Source organism: Rhincodon typus, chromosome 7 (assembly GCF_021869965.1).
Source record: "Rhincodon typus isolate 14 chromosome 7, sRhiTyp1.1, whole genome shotgun sequence".
Taxonomy (NCBI): Eukaryota; Metazoa; Chordata; class Chondrichthyes; order Orectolobiformes; family Rhincodontidae; genus Rhincodon; species Rhincodon typus.
The window spans coordinates 40,727,559-40,741,724 of record NC_063338.1 but is presented as its reverse complement, the minus strand read 5'-3'; the positions used below and the strand labels follow the sequence as shown (position 1 = coordinate 40,741,724).

The 14,166-nt window shown below is 36.7% G+C and overlaps 1 protein-coding gene across 9 annotated transcripts in view; it reads left to right on the top strand.

Moving 5' to 3' along the window:
• rbm45 (RNA binding motif protein 45) overlaps nucleotides 1-14,166 on the top strand; it is a 92,541-nt gene that overhangs the window by 9,537 nt on the left and 68,838 nt on the right. For all 9 annotated transcript variants that reach the window (XR_007262423.1, XR_007262420.1, XR_007262424.1 and 6 more), the window contains exons 2-7: nucleotides 3,794-3,916; nucleotides 7,336-7,462; nucleotides 8,787-8,924; nucleotides 9,512-9,727; nucleotides 11,486-11,621; nucleotides 11,738-11,834. Coding sequence is in view for 1 of the 9 variants with exons in the window: in XM_020531702.2 (XP_020387291.1) it covers nucleotides 3,794-3,916; nucleotides 7,336-7,462; nucleotides 8,787-8,924; nucleotides 9,512-9,727; nucleotides 11,486-11,621; nucleotides 11,738-11,834 (837 nt within the window). In the remaining 8 variants the exon portion in view is untranslated. The remainder of the gene's footprint in view (nucleotides 1-3,793; nucleotides 3,917-7,335; nucleotides 7,463-8,786; nucleotides 8,925-9,511; nucleotides 9,728-11,485; nucleotides 11,622-11,737; nucleotides 11,835-14,166) is intronic.

The window sequence follows — 14,166 nt, the reverse complement described above, 5'->3', positions numbered from 1 at the left end:
TCTTTTGACCTTGTGGACCAAAGGTCATTGAGCAGCTGCAGACAGTTCTATTCCAGTGTTTGGAATGCATGCACTTGTCAGGCTGTAGATTCCAATAAATTTTCTCTTTCCAGCCAGGATGTGTTGGTTCTTCTGTGTTTTAATACAGAGAAGTAAAGAACAGCTGTAACTTGAGCCTAATCTTTATAAGCTTTTATTTCCAGAGTTATATTACATAAATACACTTCCAAACTCAACACAGATTCAGTCTGCTCCAAAATGTAGGAACATAAGTGAATCTCCAATTAATGCATATCACGTGAATACAGTTTAACACTGAATTGATATATGGTTACTGGCATCAATCCTTCCATCTGCCTTTGTTGTGTGTTATAACATGACAGAAGAGGTTGATTAAAAATAATTAGTGACAGGGCCTTGTGGTGCAGGATAGAATCCCTACTTCTGAGCCAGAAAACTCTGGTTCAAGTTTCACCTGTCCCAGATGTGCATCGTAGCATGTCCATACCAAACAAATATACATGAATCAGTGACTATTCACTCTGAGGACTGCTCACACATGGGTATACACACAGAGCTGAGTTAAGAAAGTATAAATTGAATAGATACACACTTGTACAGTACAGAAAAACTAAGGACTTTCCAGCACCATAACAAGCTCAGAGTAGAACGATACTATAACATTACACAAGCCAAAAGTCCTACAACAGCTAAGGACACAATGGAAAGCACAGGGAGGAAACCTCTGAGCACACAAAGGAAGCTTCAGGGCACAGTGATTTAAAGGCACAGTAACATGTTACAATAAAGCGTATGGAATTTTTAGATGTTCAGACATGGAGCTTTCATTGAATAAAGATTTGAAATAAATTCAAAAAATAAATTTAATGTGAACTATCTCTTCACTAGATTGCTGGATTTAGGAAAAAAACTGAGGCGTTCTTCTATAACAACAAACAAATTACTATCGGCGTATTTCTTCAAATTTACACCACTACATCATTGCAATTAAACAATTTGCTATTCTAATCTTAGTGATGTAAAACCTTAATTTAGCAACATATTTAATGCAACAAAGTACATGAAATCCCAGTGTCAGAGAATGCCATCCGTTGAGGGACTGAAAATAGAACTTAGTGCATTTATTGATTCTAATTTCACACCCTGCTAGAACTAAAAACCTTCACTAAATATTCTTGAGGGTTCTTGATCAAATTGTTATTTTCAAAGGGGTGTAGTAACTGCAGAATTATAAGGGTGGATAGATTTCTGATCCAAATAACACTGTATATAATCTGTTTTATCAATATTTTTAACCAAAGTTCTTGTGCGCATTCCTGACATTCCCAAATGTAATTCCTTAGCTTCTGTTATCAGAATTGCAAGTTAACTAGCTCTTTGAAGTTGTGTTGGTGAAAGGTTAGGAGGCTTTATAGTGTCAACATTTTAACTGGTTTGTTTGGGGTCTACACAGTTATATATTTGCATGCTTTCCTAATTCTCAAATAATTTAGTGATGCACTGGGTTATTGATCAGCCAAGCTCTTTTACGTTAAGCATACAAGTACTGATTAGTTACTTATGGTATACAATACTGTTGTGTATCAGTTTTTCAAATATAACAGGATGTTCATATCAAACTCACTACTTTCATGGAATCATAGGGATTCTATGATGTGGAAGCAGGCTATTCAACCTGATCCACACTGACGCTCCAAACAGTATTCCACTCAGACCCATCCCTGTAACCCTGCTTTTCCTATGGCCATTCTACCTAACCTGCACATCATTGGACTGTGTGAGGAAACTGGAGCACCTGGAGGAAACCCACGCAGACACAGGGAGAATTTGCAAACTCCACACAGCTGTCCCAACGGTGGAATCAAACTCTGCTCCCTGGCGCTGTGAGGCAGCAGTACTAACTTCTTAGCATTGTGCTCTGTATAGGTGCAAAAATTGCTGGTGAACTAATGATTAATGAAATAATGGGCCTGATTTGCTGAGGAGTGACAATTTTTTAAAGAAAAGAAGGGAGCTCCACATTTCTGAGAGAACATTCCACTCAGGGCCCCCATACAAAATGTGGAGCTGCACTTCCATTCTGATAATTCTTTTGCAGCACGAAAGGTGCAAGACACTCCATTTTCACAGCAGTCAGCTGCTCAAAGTTTAGGTGTTGTGAGAGCCAGATTGTAAGACAGTAAGTACATAAAGTATGATGTTAAGGTGCTTGGATAGGAATGGATGTGGTAGGGTGCCAGATGGCTAAGGGATTTCTGTGCTGGAGTATTGACAGATGAGTAGGGGATAGGGTGCCAGGAAGGAAGGTAAGTAGAATGCCTATTGGGTAGGCGATAAGGTGCCCGACAGCTCTGATACCATGTGGGTAGGATGCAGCTTAGCAAGATAAATGATGCAGTGCTTAGGGTAGGTTAGGTAAGGTGGAAGAAATTTGTTCCTGCTGGGGTCCAGTGGTCTGGGGGAAATTGTGTCCCCCTAATTTTTTCCTGCTATTGTGTGGACCTCTGAGTTCTATGCCCGGCAATAACCTCTGGAACCTGCTGTCTGTGTATCCACTTCTTGCGTGCATGGGCACTCCAAATTAATGTCATATCTACAGGGGTGTTGGGCTAGGTCATTAGGGAGTGTGTGCATGTGAGTTGGAAGCATTATCAGGTCAGGATCAATGTGAGGTATAGTGGTGAGCGTGGCAACAAGTATCAGGTCCATTTAATAATTACTCAGGAGTTATGACTTTGTATGCTCTTAAGTTTTTCTGAGTAACTATTTTACTTTCACTGGAACCCTCAAGGTTTCTGATTTTAAATGGAAACTTTGGAGGCTTCTAAGCATAGAGGAATTGCCCAGCAAAAAATTCAATTCCCTGGGCAGTTCCTTCAGAATGTCCTACATTGGGGATTCTGCAGGGTCCTTGTGCACAATTCATATCTGCATTGAAATAATGCCTTTCTGACTAGTGCAAAATCCAGGCCAAAGCTTTTAATGAAAATCACTCTGTAACAAAATACATGCCATGAGTTTCAATTTGCCACATATTGTTGCTCACCTTGCACAATTCACCTTTCCGTAATTTGAAGAAATAACCATTTTAACCATTAGCCTCCCCACTGCCTATCTCAAATTTGCTAAGTTTATAGCCATTTATGTTTATAATTCAGACTATGGAGATGCTATTAATGAAATTTATTAATGGTCTTTGCAAACCAACACACTCAGTACCCAAAGGAAATTAATAATATGTAGAATCTCACTGGTAAATTTTCTGACAGATTGTTTTTAACATTTCAATTTATTTCATTTTCTGACTCAACCATAATATTTTTCGTCATGTAATTTTTTTCTGTATTATATCTTACATGTTCTTCTGTCTCTGTATTGCTAAATTTAATTGAACCAGTAATTTGAGGTCCCACATAATCCATTGATGTTGCTGCACCGATATCAATTTGCATTTCCAATACAAGATTAAAAAAATAGAGTTACAGGTAGTTCTCCTATAACACGATAGTTGCATTCTTGTGTGACTGTGCGCTATAGAGGATCGCAGTGGGAAATCACTCTCAAATTGCTATACCTGCAAAGCACAAAATTCACGTTTTCCAAATAGTGTTCACTTTTCATCAATCTCATTACAGCCAATTCGTGTTAACGAAACACACGCTATAGCAGAAATACCTGCACAGTGTTTGTTGTGAGATATGCAGGCCTGACTGTTTGTGAGGAATAGTATTTTGGGAGTTGTCTAAATTTTCTTTTCTTAAAAAAAAAACAGGTCTTCATTGCACAGTCTAGAGGATCTGGCAGCCACCGTGATGTTGAAGATGAAGAGTTGACGAGAATTTTTGTCATGATTCCAAAATCCTATACAGAAGATGATCTGAGGGAAAACTTTAAGGTACATTTGTACATGCATTATCCTCTTTCTTGACTCCAGTACTTTCTCATGAATTCTTAATTTCAAAACAAATCTGAATTTTCTCTTGCGGACAATTTTTGACAGCCCTTGTCACAGACAACATTTTTTTGTGAAAGGTATCAATGAGAAATAACATTTGGAATGCTTTTACAGATTATATTTGTGGTGATGTGGGAATGGGAGGGATTAGAGGGTAGAAAATGGGGGGTACTGGGATAAATAAATTTAAGCAGAGCATGGGAAAAAGCAGAAGTGGAGACTTTGAACGGATGGAAGCAAGGGGAAAGCTGAGGAAGGGTAGGGTTTAAGCAGGTCTCTATCTCATCTCTCACCTTGCATTTTACATTACATTAGCAACACATTATACCCATACCCGAGCATCACCAAGTGACACCTTGTTAAGCTTAAAGTTAAAGGAAGATGCTAAAAGACTGAGATGGATGTGCACAAGTAATCGTAATATATGATTCATGATGTGCTGTGCAGTTTTATAAACTTAAATATTTTGGGCATGACACATTTTTCTTTCAGTAAATGTGAATTGCTTATGGGGCAGTAATTAGTACCTTTTATAGTTGTTGCTGGTCAGGCAACTTTTCTTGTCAGGTTATTTTGCATTAGTCCAATAATTATACCTTGCCTTGTGATGGCTTGATTCTACTAATTGCAAGCATTGTTAAGACTAGGGGATTACATTGTAGTCACTAAGGGGTGGCACAGTGGTTAGCTGTGCTGCCTCCCAGCACTTAGGGACTTGGCTTTGATTCCAGCCTCGGGTGACTGTCTGTCTGTGTGGAGTTTGTACGTTCTCCCCCTGTCTGCGTTGGTTTCTTCCGAGTGTTCCGGTTTCCTCTCAGTCCAAAGATGTGCAGGTTAGGTTGATTGGCTATGCTAAATTGCCGATAGTGTCTAGGGTAGGAAATGCAGGGATAGGGTCAGGGTTGTGTCTGGGTGGGATGCTCTTCGGAGGGTCGATGTTAACTCGATGAGCCAAATGGCCTGTTTCCCCATTGTGGGGATGCTATGATTCTATATTTGAGAGAATTTGATAGATTTTTAGGTCGAGATACAGGAATAATTCAGCTAGGTGGAGTGAAGGTCGAAGACAACCAAGATCTTTTTGAATAGTGAAGAAGGCTCAAAGAATCTAATTCTTCTTTCTTATGCGATATATATATTTTGTGGTTCTATCAACTTTGATAAATTGCTTTATTTTGGTCAGCTGACTCTATTGTAAAATGATATTGATGCAAATACACTTGCTGGGATTTTACTGGCCCATTGATGGGTGTAATCCTGTGGCTGTGTCAGTTACTTAGTGGCACAAATGGCTGTGGCTTGGCTGCTCACTGACTGGAAGCAAGTGACCAACATAAATAAAGAACCAATTGATGTCCATTTATCCAGGCTACCAGAATTTACTGAGCAGACTCTTGTGATATGGATAGACTGACATTTACATGGGTGTGACCTCCAAAGGGCCTCCCAGAATTGGGAAGATGCCTTTTTGTTTCCAGAGGCCCCATGGCTGAAGCAGTAGTGTCCAGCAGCAACAGCACTGAGATCAAAGCTGAATGTCTTAGATCTCTGAATATTGGGGCCTTCTGCTTTACCCTGACAAACTTTTCATCTTTCCTCCACCTCAAAATGATGGCACCCTCTTGCTCACCTTGCAACATTAATATTGGCCATCTCTTTTGTTAGCTGCTGGTCTTCTCATTGCATCTGCAGTGTGGAGAATCAGCTGGCCTGTCATATTTGGATAGCAGCCCCTTAATCAGTCATCACCAGGAAGATTGTTGCTATGGTTCTGCTACCCATCAGACAAGTTTGGCGTCTCCACGTGGTCCCATGTCAAAATGTGGCCCATGCCTAAGAATCTGAGCACCATTCCATTGCTTAAGAGTCAGTGTTAGCAAGAAATAGGTAGAGTCTAAAGATAAAAACCTCCAATTATAAATTTAGAACAAAATACGAGGATAAAAACATACAAAATAGGAGCAGGAGTAGCTATTTAACCCCTCAAGCCTGTCATGCTATTCAAAAAGATCATGACTGATCTGCCATACGCCTCAACTCCTGTAATGTGCTAACCCTTCCTATCCTTCAACTCCCTGATATTTCAAAAAATTATCTACCTCCTGTTTCATTACTTTGTGATCTAGCCTCCAGAACACTCTGGAGATAGAGAATTTCAGATGTTCACAACCCAAATTTCTTTGCTTCTCAGTTTTAAATGAATGCTCCCTAGATTGAGATTCCCTACAAGAAACCTCTTCACAAATCTACCCTGCCAAACTCACTCAGAATCTTGCTTTTTTCAATAAGATCATTCCTCATTCTTCTACACACTAATAAATAAAGGCCCAATGTGGTTAGCCATTCCATCATCCCAGGATTCAGTGAATCTCTTTTGAGCTGCATTGGATGCCAGTATTATCTTTTTTTTTAAAAAAAAGTATTGGTACCAAAACTGTACACAATATTCCAGGTGCAGTTTCAGTAACACCCTGTACAGTTGTAAGAAGATTTCCCTATTTTAACATACTAACCACCACCCCCCTCAATCAATAATGACCAAAATTCCATTTGCTGTCTTAATTATTTGAGGCACTTGCATGCTAACATTTTGTTTCATGTGTGAGGACTCCTCGACCCCCTCTATGCTTCTCTAAATAATAGCCTGCTTTTTAATGCTTACTAACAAAGTGTGTAAACTCACATTTTGCTCCATTAAACTTCATCAGTCAAGTTTCTAATCACACACTCAACTCATTTAAAACCTGCTTGCAGATTCCTTATGTCCTCACTACATGTCTTCACACTTCTTTTTGTATCATCAGCAATTTTGGATACATTACGCTCTATCCCCTCCTCTAAATAAATGTAATGTAGGCAGTAAATATTTGATGCCCTAGGACCGGATCCTTCTGTTTCTCCAGTAGTTATGTCTTTCCAATCCTGACTCTGTCTTCTGTACATTAACCAATATTCAATCTGTGGTAATACATTACTCCTGATATTTTGATCTCCTGCCTTGGGCAATAATCTTTTAAATATAACCTTATTGAATATCTTCTGGAAGTCCAAATACTCTGCCTCTGCTGGCTTTCCTTTATCGACCTTGCTTGTTATATCCTTAAAGAACTGTAGCAAATTTCTTCAACACGATTTCACTTTCACAAACCATGTTGACTCTTATCAACAATCATTTATTTTAAAAATAGTGCCGATTAATACTATTTCACTTTTTAGGATATTGTCCAATAGTAATCGAGATTATTTATCTTTTATATTTTAAGATCTATACAATACAAATAATGGTTGTTTATGGATGACAAGTAACTTCTATAACAAAATATTGAATTCTAACCGAAGTTTCCATTTATCTACATTAGGAATTTGGAGATATTGAATATTGTAGTGTTATCAAGAACAAGGGCACAGGAGAGAGCAAAGGCTTTGGCTATGTGAGGTTTCTGAAACCATCTCAGGCTGCTCAGGCCATTGAAAACTGCGAACGATGTAAGACTTGTTTACAAAACTATAGACTTTTGAAAATAGCTCTCAATAACAGGAGTGAGGTATGCTAGAATTATTTGGGGGTATTTCTGAATATGTTAACTGTATAACTGAACAGAATATTTGTGTATTTATACATACATTTTATTGAATATTCTGTCATTGCCCATTTTTAAGCTTGAGTTAACAGCAGATATTAAACCATTTCCAAAAGTTAGCCATTGAGTATAATGGTAAAATGGAATTTTATAGTGTGGTAGCTGTGGCATTTTAGCCACAGACCACGATATCTTAATGAAGGCTAATTATAAAAGCTATCTGATCAGTTAATATTGTACAGGTTTTAGGGTAATTTGTGCACCCAGCACAAAACATAAGCCCGGCTGGCATTCAGCTGCTGTGATCTGCACGCTCATATTTTGGGGAAAAGAGCAAAAGCATGTTTTTATCAAATACTCAATAAAGTTTAGTCCCACTTCAATAAGTGTCCAATATAAAGGCACTTGTAAAAATTGGTGATGGAAAAATGGTAACTGTTAAGACTGTTGTAAAATCAGCAGTTGTAGGTTTATATTTTGAGTAGCACTAGATCTAATATCACTTAATATCATTAGATCATTGCATTAGTTTGAAAGCCTGTGCTGTGAATCCTGAGACAAAGACTACTTTTTTGAAAATGGATTGTTGAAGTTTTGGGAAGGAATTGTGCATCATAATGTCCATTATTTGGACAGTATTTCAGTTTAGAAAAAGAGTGAGAATTATTGTCACCACTTGGCAGTTTGTGGCAGATGCATCACTCAAACAACTATAGACATCTAAAGTTAAAATTAAAATTCATCCCACATTTTTAATAATTCTTAATGTCTAATAGGTGATTGTGCAAATGTATTAGAAAATAGTTAACAAATCTCTTGTGTTCTATTTCTGTAAGGCCATTGTAGATGGCACCATGTCAGCTCAGCAAATATTAGAACCGTAATAGGCAACTACCAAATTGTAGCTAAAATATAAAATATTGTTAGGCAATGAGACTGTGATTTGCAGCAAAATGCATTTTGGCTCTGAATCTATGGGTGTGGTGGTTAAATTATTTAAACTGTAATGTTGCAGTTCAGTTACCATCTTTCTCTTGTATTGTGGCAGATTTCCTTACATTTATTGTAAAATACTATAGCCAAAGAAAATTGAATGCAAAAACAATCCAAAATACTGTAATGGCAGATAAAACCAAATGGAAAGTTGTCTTTATTTACAGTAAATGGAAAAAATTAGTTTATTTCTGTCTCCTGCTTAAAATAATAGTGCATTTCTGCATTTTGTGTAGCTTTTAAGGCAATACTTGCTGAACCAAGAAACAAACCTGCATACTCTGAGAATGACTACATGAGTGGAACTAGACAAGATCCTTTGCCTTATGGATCAGGATATGATCCTCCCCGAGGTCAAACTGTGTTTCCGTTTGGTAAGTGTACAGAGTTAAGCAGAAATTTAGATGGTAAAAAATATGAAATGGTTAAAGCGCACCTGATGTGGATGTAGTGCATGCTTAAACTTGTATTAATAAATTGTTTTGAAGTTGATGTGACTGCTTTAAAACTTGCCGTGCAGTATACAGAGAGCTGAAATTCAGCATTGCAAAAATTGCTTCAAAACAGGCTTTGGTATTATAAATAAGGCGGAAGTGAATTTTATAAAAAATTCTTGTGTTGCTTTGGAATGAAGAAAATGATTAACCCCTCAAAAATAACGAAGAGTATATGCTTAAATTGTGGTTGTTTCTTGATAATGATTGTCTATTAAATAGTTTCTTTTATCATTCTCAAAGCTGATTCATCCCTGTCCAGTTAGAATTTCAATTCTCTTCTATGATAATTGTGTTGAAGTATTTCAATAATTTTGTATCATTCCACTTACTCACTAAATTTGTAGCTTTTTTTAAAATTAAGTGTAACACGTAGTAAGCCACATACAGTGCTTTGTGCTATTAGTGGTGGTGCTATCTATTCACAAATGTTTTGGTTTTTATTTTTGATTTATGTGCTGATACAGGTGAATTCACCAACTTTGGAACAAGTGAAATGAGAGGTGGTGAAATGAGAGCTGAAATTAGAAATGAAATGAGAGGCGGAGAAAATATATCCGCATGTCTTTCAGTATCTACTAGAGGAGTGCTCACTCACGAACAAGTTTATAGTCTGTTTGATATTATCCCAGGACTGGAATATTGTGAAATTCAGAGAGATCCCTATATGGGTTATGGCAAAGGCAAGTACTGTTGAACTTAATAGATAAAACAAGTAATTGTCTGCTGTCCTTTGAACGGAATGTGGAAATTAGTTTATTCCTCCCAGAGCATGCACGCATTCTTGGGATTATTTATTATACTCTAAACTGATTCTCCCATTCCACCACCAGCCTCCCCATGCATAATACATCTTGTTGTGATTATTTATTACTGGTTAAACTTATTCCCTATTTCACTTAGCACATGTACATATTCTTTTGCATTCTCTCTCTCTCTCTCTCTCTCTCTCTCTCTCTCTCTCTCTCTCTCTCTCTCTCTCTCTCGGAGAAAGAACGAGTATTTCTTCCATATCTTTGGGGAAGATCATAAATTAGGCACATGGGTGATTCAAGTGTTAAAATCCTACATGTTCTGTTCCATATTCATAAAATATCAACAATTCGATCTTGTTTATGTTGGATTGTAATCAAACCTTCTTTAGTAGAAGATATTTTTTTTGCCCATATCAACTTGTGCATCAAGTTATCAAGTTATGCATAAATATTATTGGGATAGGGTATTTTATGTGAGATATTTTCATGGAAAATGTTTTGTTCAGGAAAAGCACAACTGCTTTTTATTAGTGCCGGTACTCTTTCATATCCAAATTCTTTTGTCTGAAGTCCGATGTTGGTTTAGGTATTTGGACAGTTCATATCACATCACAATAGAATTTTAGTTCAAACAGTTTTTATTTTTTTCCAAAAAATAGTCAGAACTTGGGAGTGCAGTACTAATGGCCATTAGCATTTTGACTTTCTGTGCATTCGTTGAGTTGACAAATGTGTATTTAAGGAATTTGGCAAAAGATATGAAACTCTGCATGTGTGTTTTTTTTTTAAAACTCTAATAAATACCTCAGGCACATAAATAATATGCTCCCATTCTGGAACTTTGATCAACAATAAATAAGAATGCACAGTATGTTGGTCTGAATCTGACAAAGGATTAAATGGGGATGGATCAGGATTTGGTCATAAAATTATGCAACACTATCTACAAATCCCCTGATTTGAATTCAAGAAAAAATGTTTTCGAAAAATAATTGAAAACTGAAGAAACTGAATAATTTCTTATTGAAATTTTGGAAGTCTCACTATAATGCTCCAAATTTAAATATGCTTCAGTTCATATATTATTTGTAGTAACCCAAAAGCAAGTAAACCAGTTTAGGATTTAGTATACTAATACTGGCAAAACATTTCACTTTGACATGTTTATATCTGCATTCTGAAAGCTCGGGCTTAAAGGAATGCATTTATCAAAAAAAGTCCCAGATGTTATTTACTGCTCACAATTTGTGTCAGATGATATATGATGCGTAACTTGTATTGTCTCATCATGTTGTAAGCATGAAGTTGAAGGCCTCTTACCTGTAGGTGACAGTCATAAATATTGTGACTGTTTACAGCAAAACATGAAAGATATTGGTGTAACAGAATATGTTTTGAAATATTAGAGTTTCTATTTTTATTTAAAACTATAATTTACTATTGGATTGGCAATTCTGCAGGAATTTCCTTGAGAGAAAAGGCCTTATGAAGTGTTGCTCCAGTAGCTTGTGTCTTCTTTGAAAATTACAGAATAACATATTTGTTGTTTAAATGCATCGTCTGCTTAAGATTTTTTTGTGGAGAAAATGAAATTGGGCTGTTGCATGTATAAGAGAACAGCTAAATGTGGGATAATTTCTTAACCCGGAAGTACTGAGTACTGATGTTTACAGAATTTTGTTTTAGGATATGCTCTTGTTCGGTACAACAATGTGGCATCAGCAGTATATGCCAAAGAAAAGCTTCATGGATTTGAGTATCCACCTGGTAATCGACTTGGAGTAAGTTACATTGAAAGTGATTCTGGTGATAGACGACCAAAGTAAGTATGTTTCAGAATAATGTTGAAAGCTGAACTGAGTACTTTTTGTTTTTCATCTTCTAACTAGTGCTTATTGAAATAATTGTTCCAATCATTGTTTCCTTATTCTGTTTTAGCCCAGTTGGAATGATGGCCTTACAACTTGTGGCGGCTCAGATGATGACACTGGCCTGTAATAGTCCTATTGGTCAACAGATAATTCCAGCTTCACCTGTGAGTACAAAACATTAGATTTTTCTTTCTATTTTTAAGGTGGTTTCTTTTTTGGATTGTAAGATACTTATTTTTTAAAAAATCACTGTTTAGTTGTAAATATTGCAGGTCAGATTCCCTGTATTTAGTATTCTGTGTAGCACTGCACTGCAGTTATTGCAAGAAGACTAATTTATTGAAATCTGTTGAAACTCTTATTAAAGCTCCATCACAGAAGAGTTTATTGAAGAGAGGAGGAGTTTAATGTTGGTTATTTGCTTATATAAAAGTATGACCTATACTTTGTATTTGAGGTCTTTGTGTTTTATTTTTTAATTACATGTGTGATGTTTTTCTGTTAATGCCATTTTATCTGATGTTAGGCACTATGGACTTCTGGCTAATTGAGAATTCATATGTGACAAATGACAAAAAGAAAATGGGTAATAGATTTTGTTACAAGAAAGGTGATCTGTGTAATTGTGTTTGTTACTGCAAAGCTAGAACGACAAGTGATCATTCAGTATTTAGGTTGCAGGCCAGTAGTTGCAAAGGAAATATTTATGGAAGGTATGTTTTCCTTGTATTGTTTCAGTTTCTTGAAGTTTTTTTGTGCTAAAATTGCAAATAGCTAAAACCATATCTCCCTGATCCCACAATGGATAGTCAGTCATTTTGATTTCAACACGTACATATTATTTCGCCATAGATGTTTCACATGTAATGCAGCAGATTTTACTGCTGCCATACACTTTGATACATTGAAATTAGTTATTTAAAAACCCTTTGTTCTGCAACAAAGGCATCATAGATCTGCATTTTGAAGCAACAAACGCATCATAGATCTGCATTCTGAAGTTCACTGCAATCCTCATTGCTTACATCAAGCACATTTAGAGACATAGCATTTGTTCATTATATGTAATAGCCAGAATAATGTTAAACAACAAATGAACTCCATTTTACATACTTTAATAAAGTTTTCTAAAAGATATGTCAAGTGGCTTGTTAGTTGTGACACAGTTGGGAAACTTATGGTGCAATGAGAAAGGACTGCAGGGGTCGGTATTGAGACGACTGTTTTTCTTAAGCTATGTTAATCATTTAGATTTAGGTGTATAGGACATAGTTTCAAAATTTGTAGATGATGCAAAATAGGGAAATATTGATTTTACTGTAGAAAAGATAATGATTGACTTCAGGAGGTCAGGGAACATGCTGGATTTTGACAATTAAAATTTGGTATGGAGAAGTTTAAAGTAATGCTGTGGTTGGTTCGCTCGCCGAGCTGGTTCGTTAGTTCGCAGATGTTTCATTACTCTGCTGTGTAACATCATCATTGCAGCCTCCGATGAAGTGCTATTGTGTTTTCCTGCCTGTTGCGAAATCACTGCAAAGAAAAACTGGAAATGAGGTAACCAATTCCAACGGACCCCAGAGTTTAAATACCAGGCAGGAAAACACAACAGCACTTCATCGGAGGCTGCACTGATGATGTTAGCCAGCAGGGTAATGAAATGTCTGCGAACTAATGAACCAGCTCGATGAGCGAACCAAACACAGCATCCACAACCCGAGCTACAAATCTACTCAAAAACTTTAAATTAAAGTAATAAGTTTGTTAGGAAGCCATAGGAGAAAATCTGACCCCTTGAATATAATGTGGGAAAATGTAACATTGCTCGCTTTTTGGCAGGAAGTATTTAAAGAAAAGGATATTATTTAATTGCAGAATTAAATACGGAATACTGAGATGCAGAGGGATCCAAGTGTTCTAATCACAATAAGTTAATTTGCACCTACTGCAAGTAGTTAAGAAGGCTAATGGAAATCCATCCTTTATTACTGGAGGAATTGAACATAACCCCAAAGACATAATCATCGTTTATGCAAGACATTAGTGAAACCAGATGTCAAGTGCTGTGTGCATTTTTGCAGTAGATACACTGGATGTGGTTAACAGGTTTTACAGGATTGTCGCTTGGAGGGAGAAGGTTGCCTTGCGAGGAAAGGTTGAACTGCCTGGGCTTGTTTTCATCGGAATTAGAAGAGTTGAAGAGTGATTTGATTGAAGAATATTGGACTGGGAATGGTCTTGACAGGGTGAACATAAAATGAATGTTTCCTCTTGTGAGTGAATCCAGAATTAGGAGGCATTGTTTAAAAACTAGAGCAGAAGTTAATTTTTTTTTCTCTTTGAGGATTGTGCATTTTTGGAATCTTCTGCCTCACAAGGTAGTGGGCATAGAGTCACTGACTAGTTTTAAAGTAGAAGTAAATAGGTTCTTACTAGGCAAGGGACTCTTAGTTATTGGGGGTAGATGGGAATATGAAATTCAAAACACTAACTATT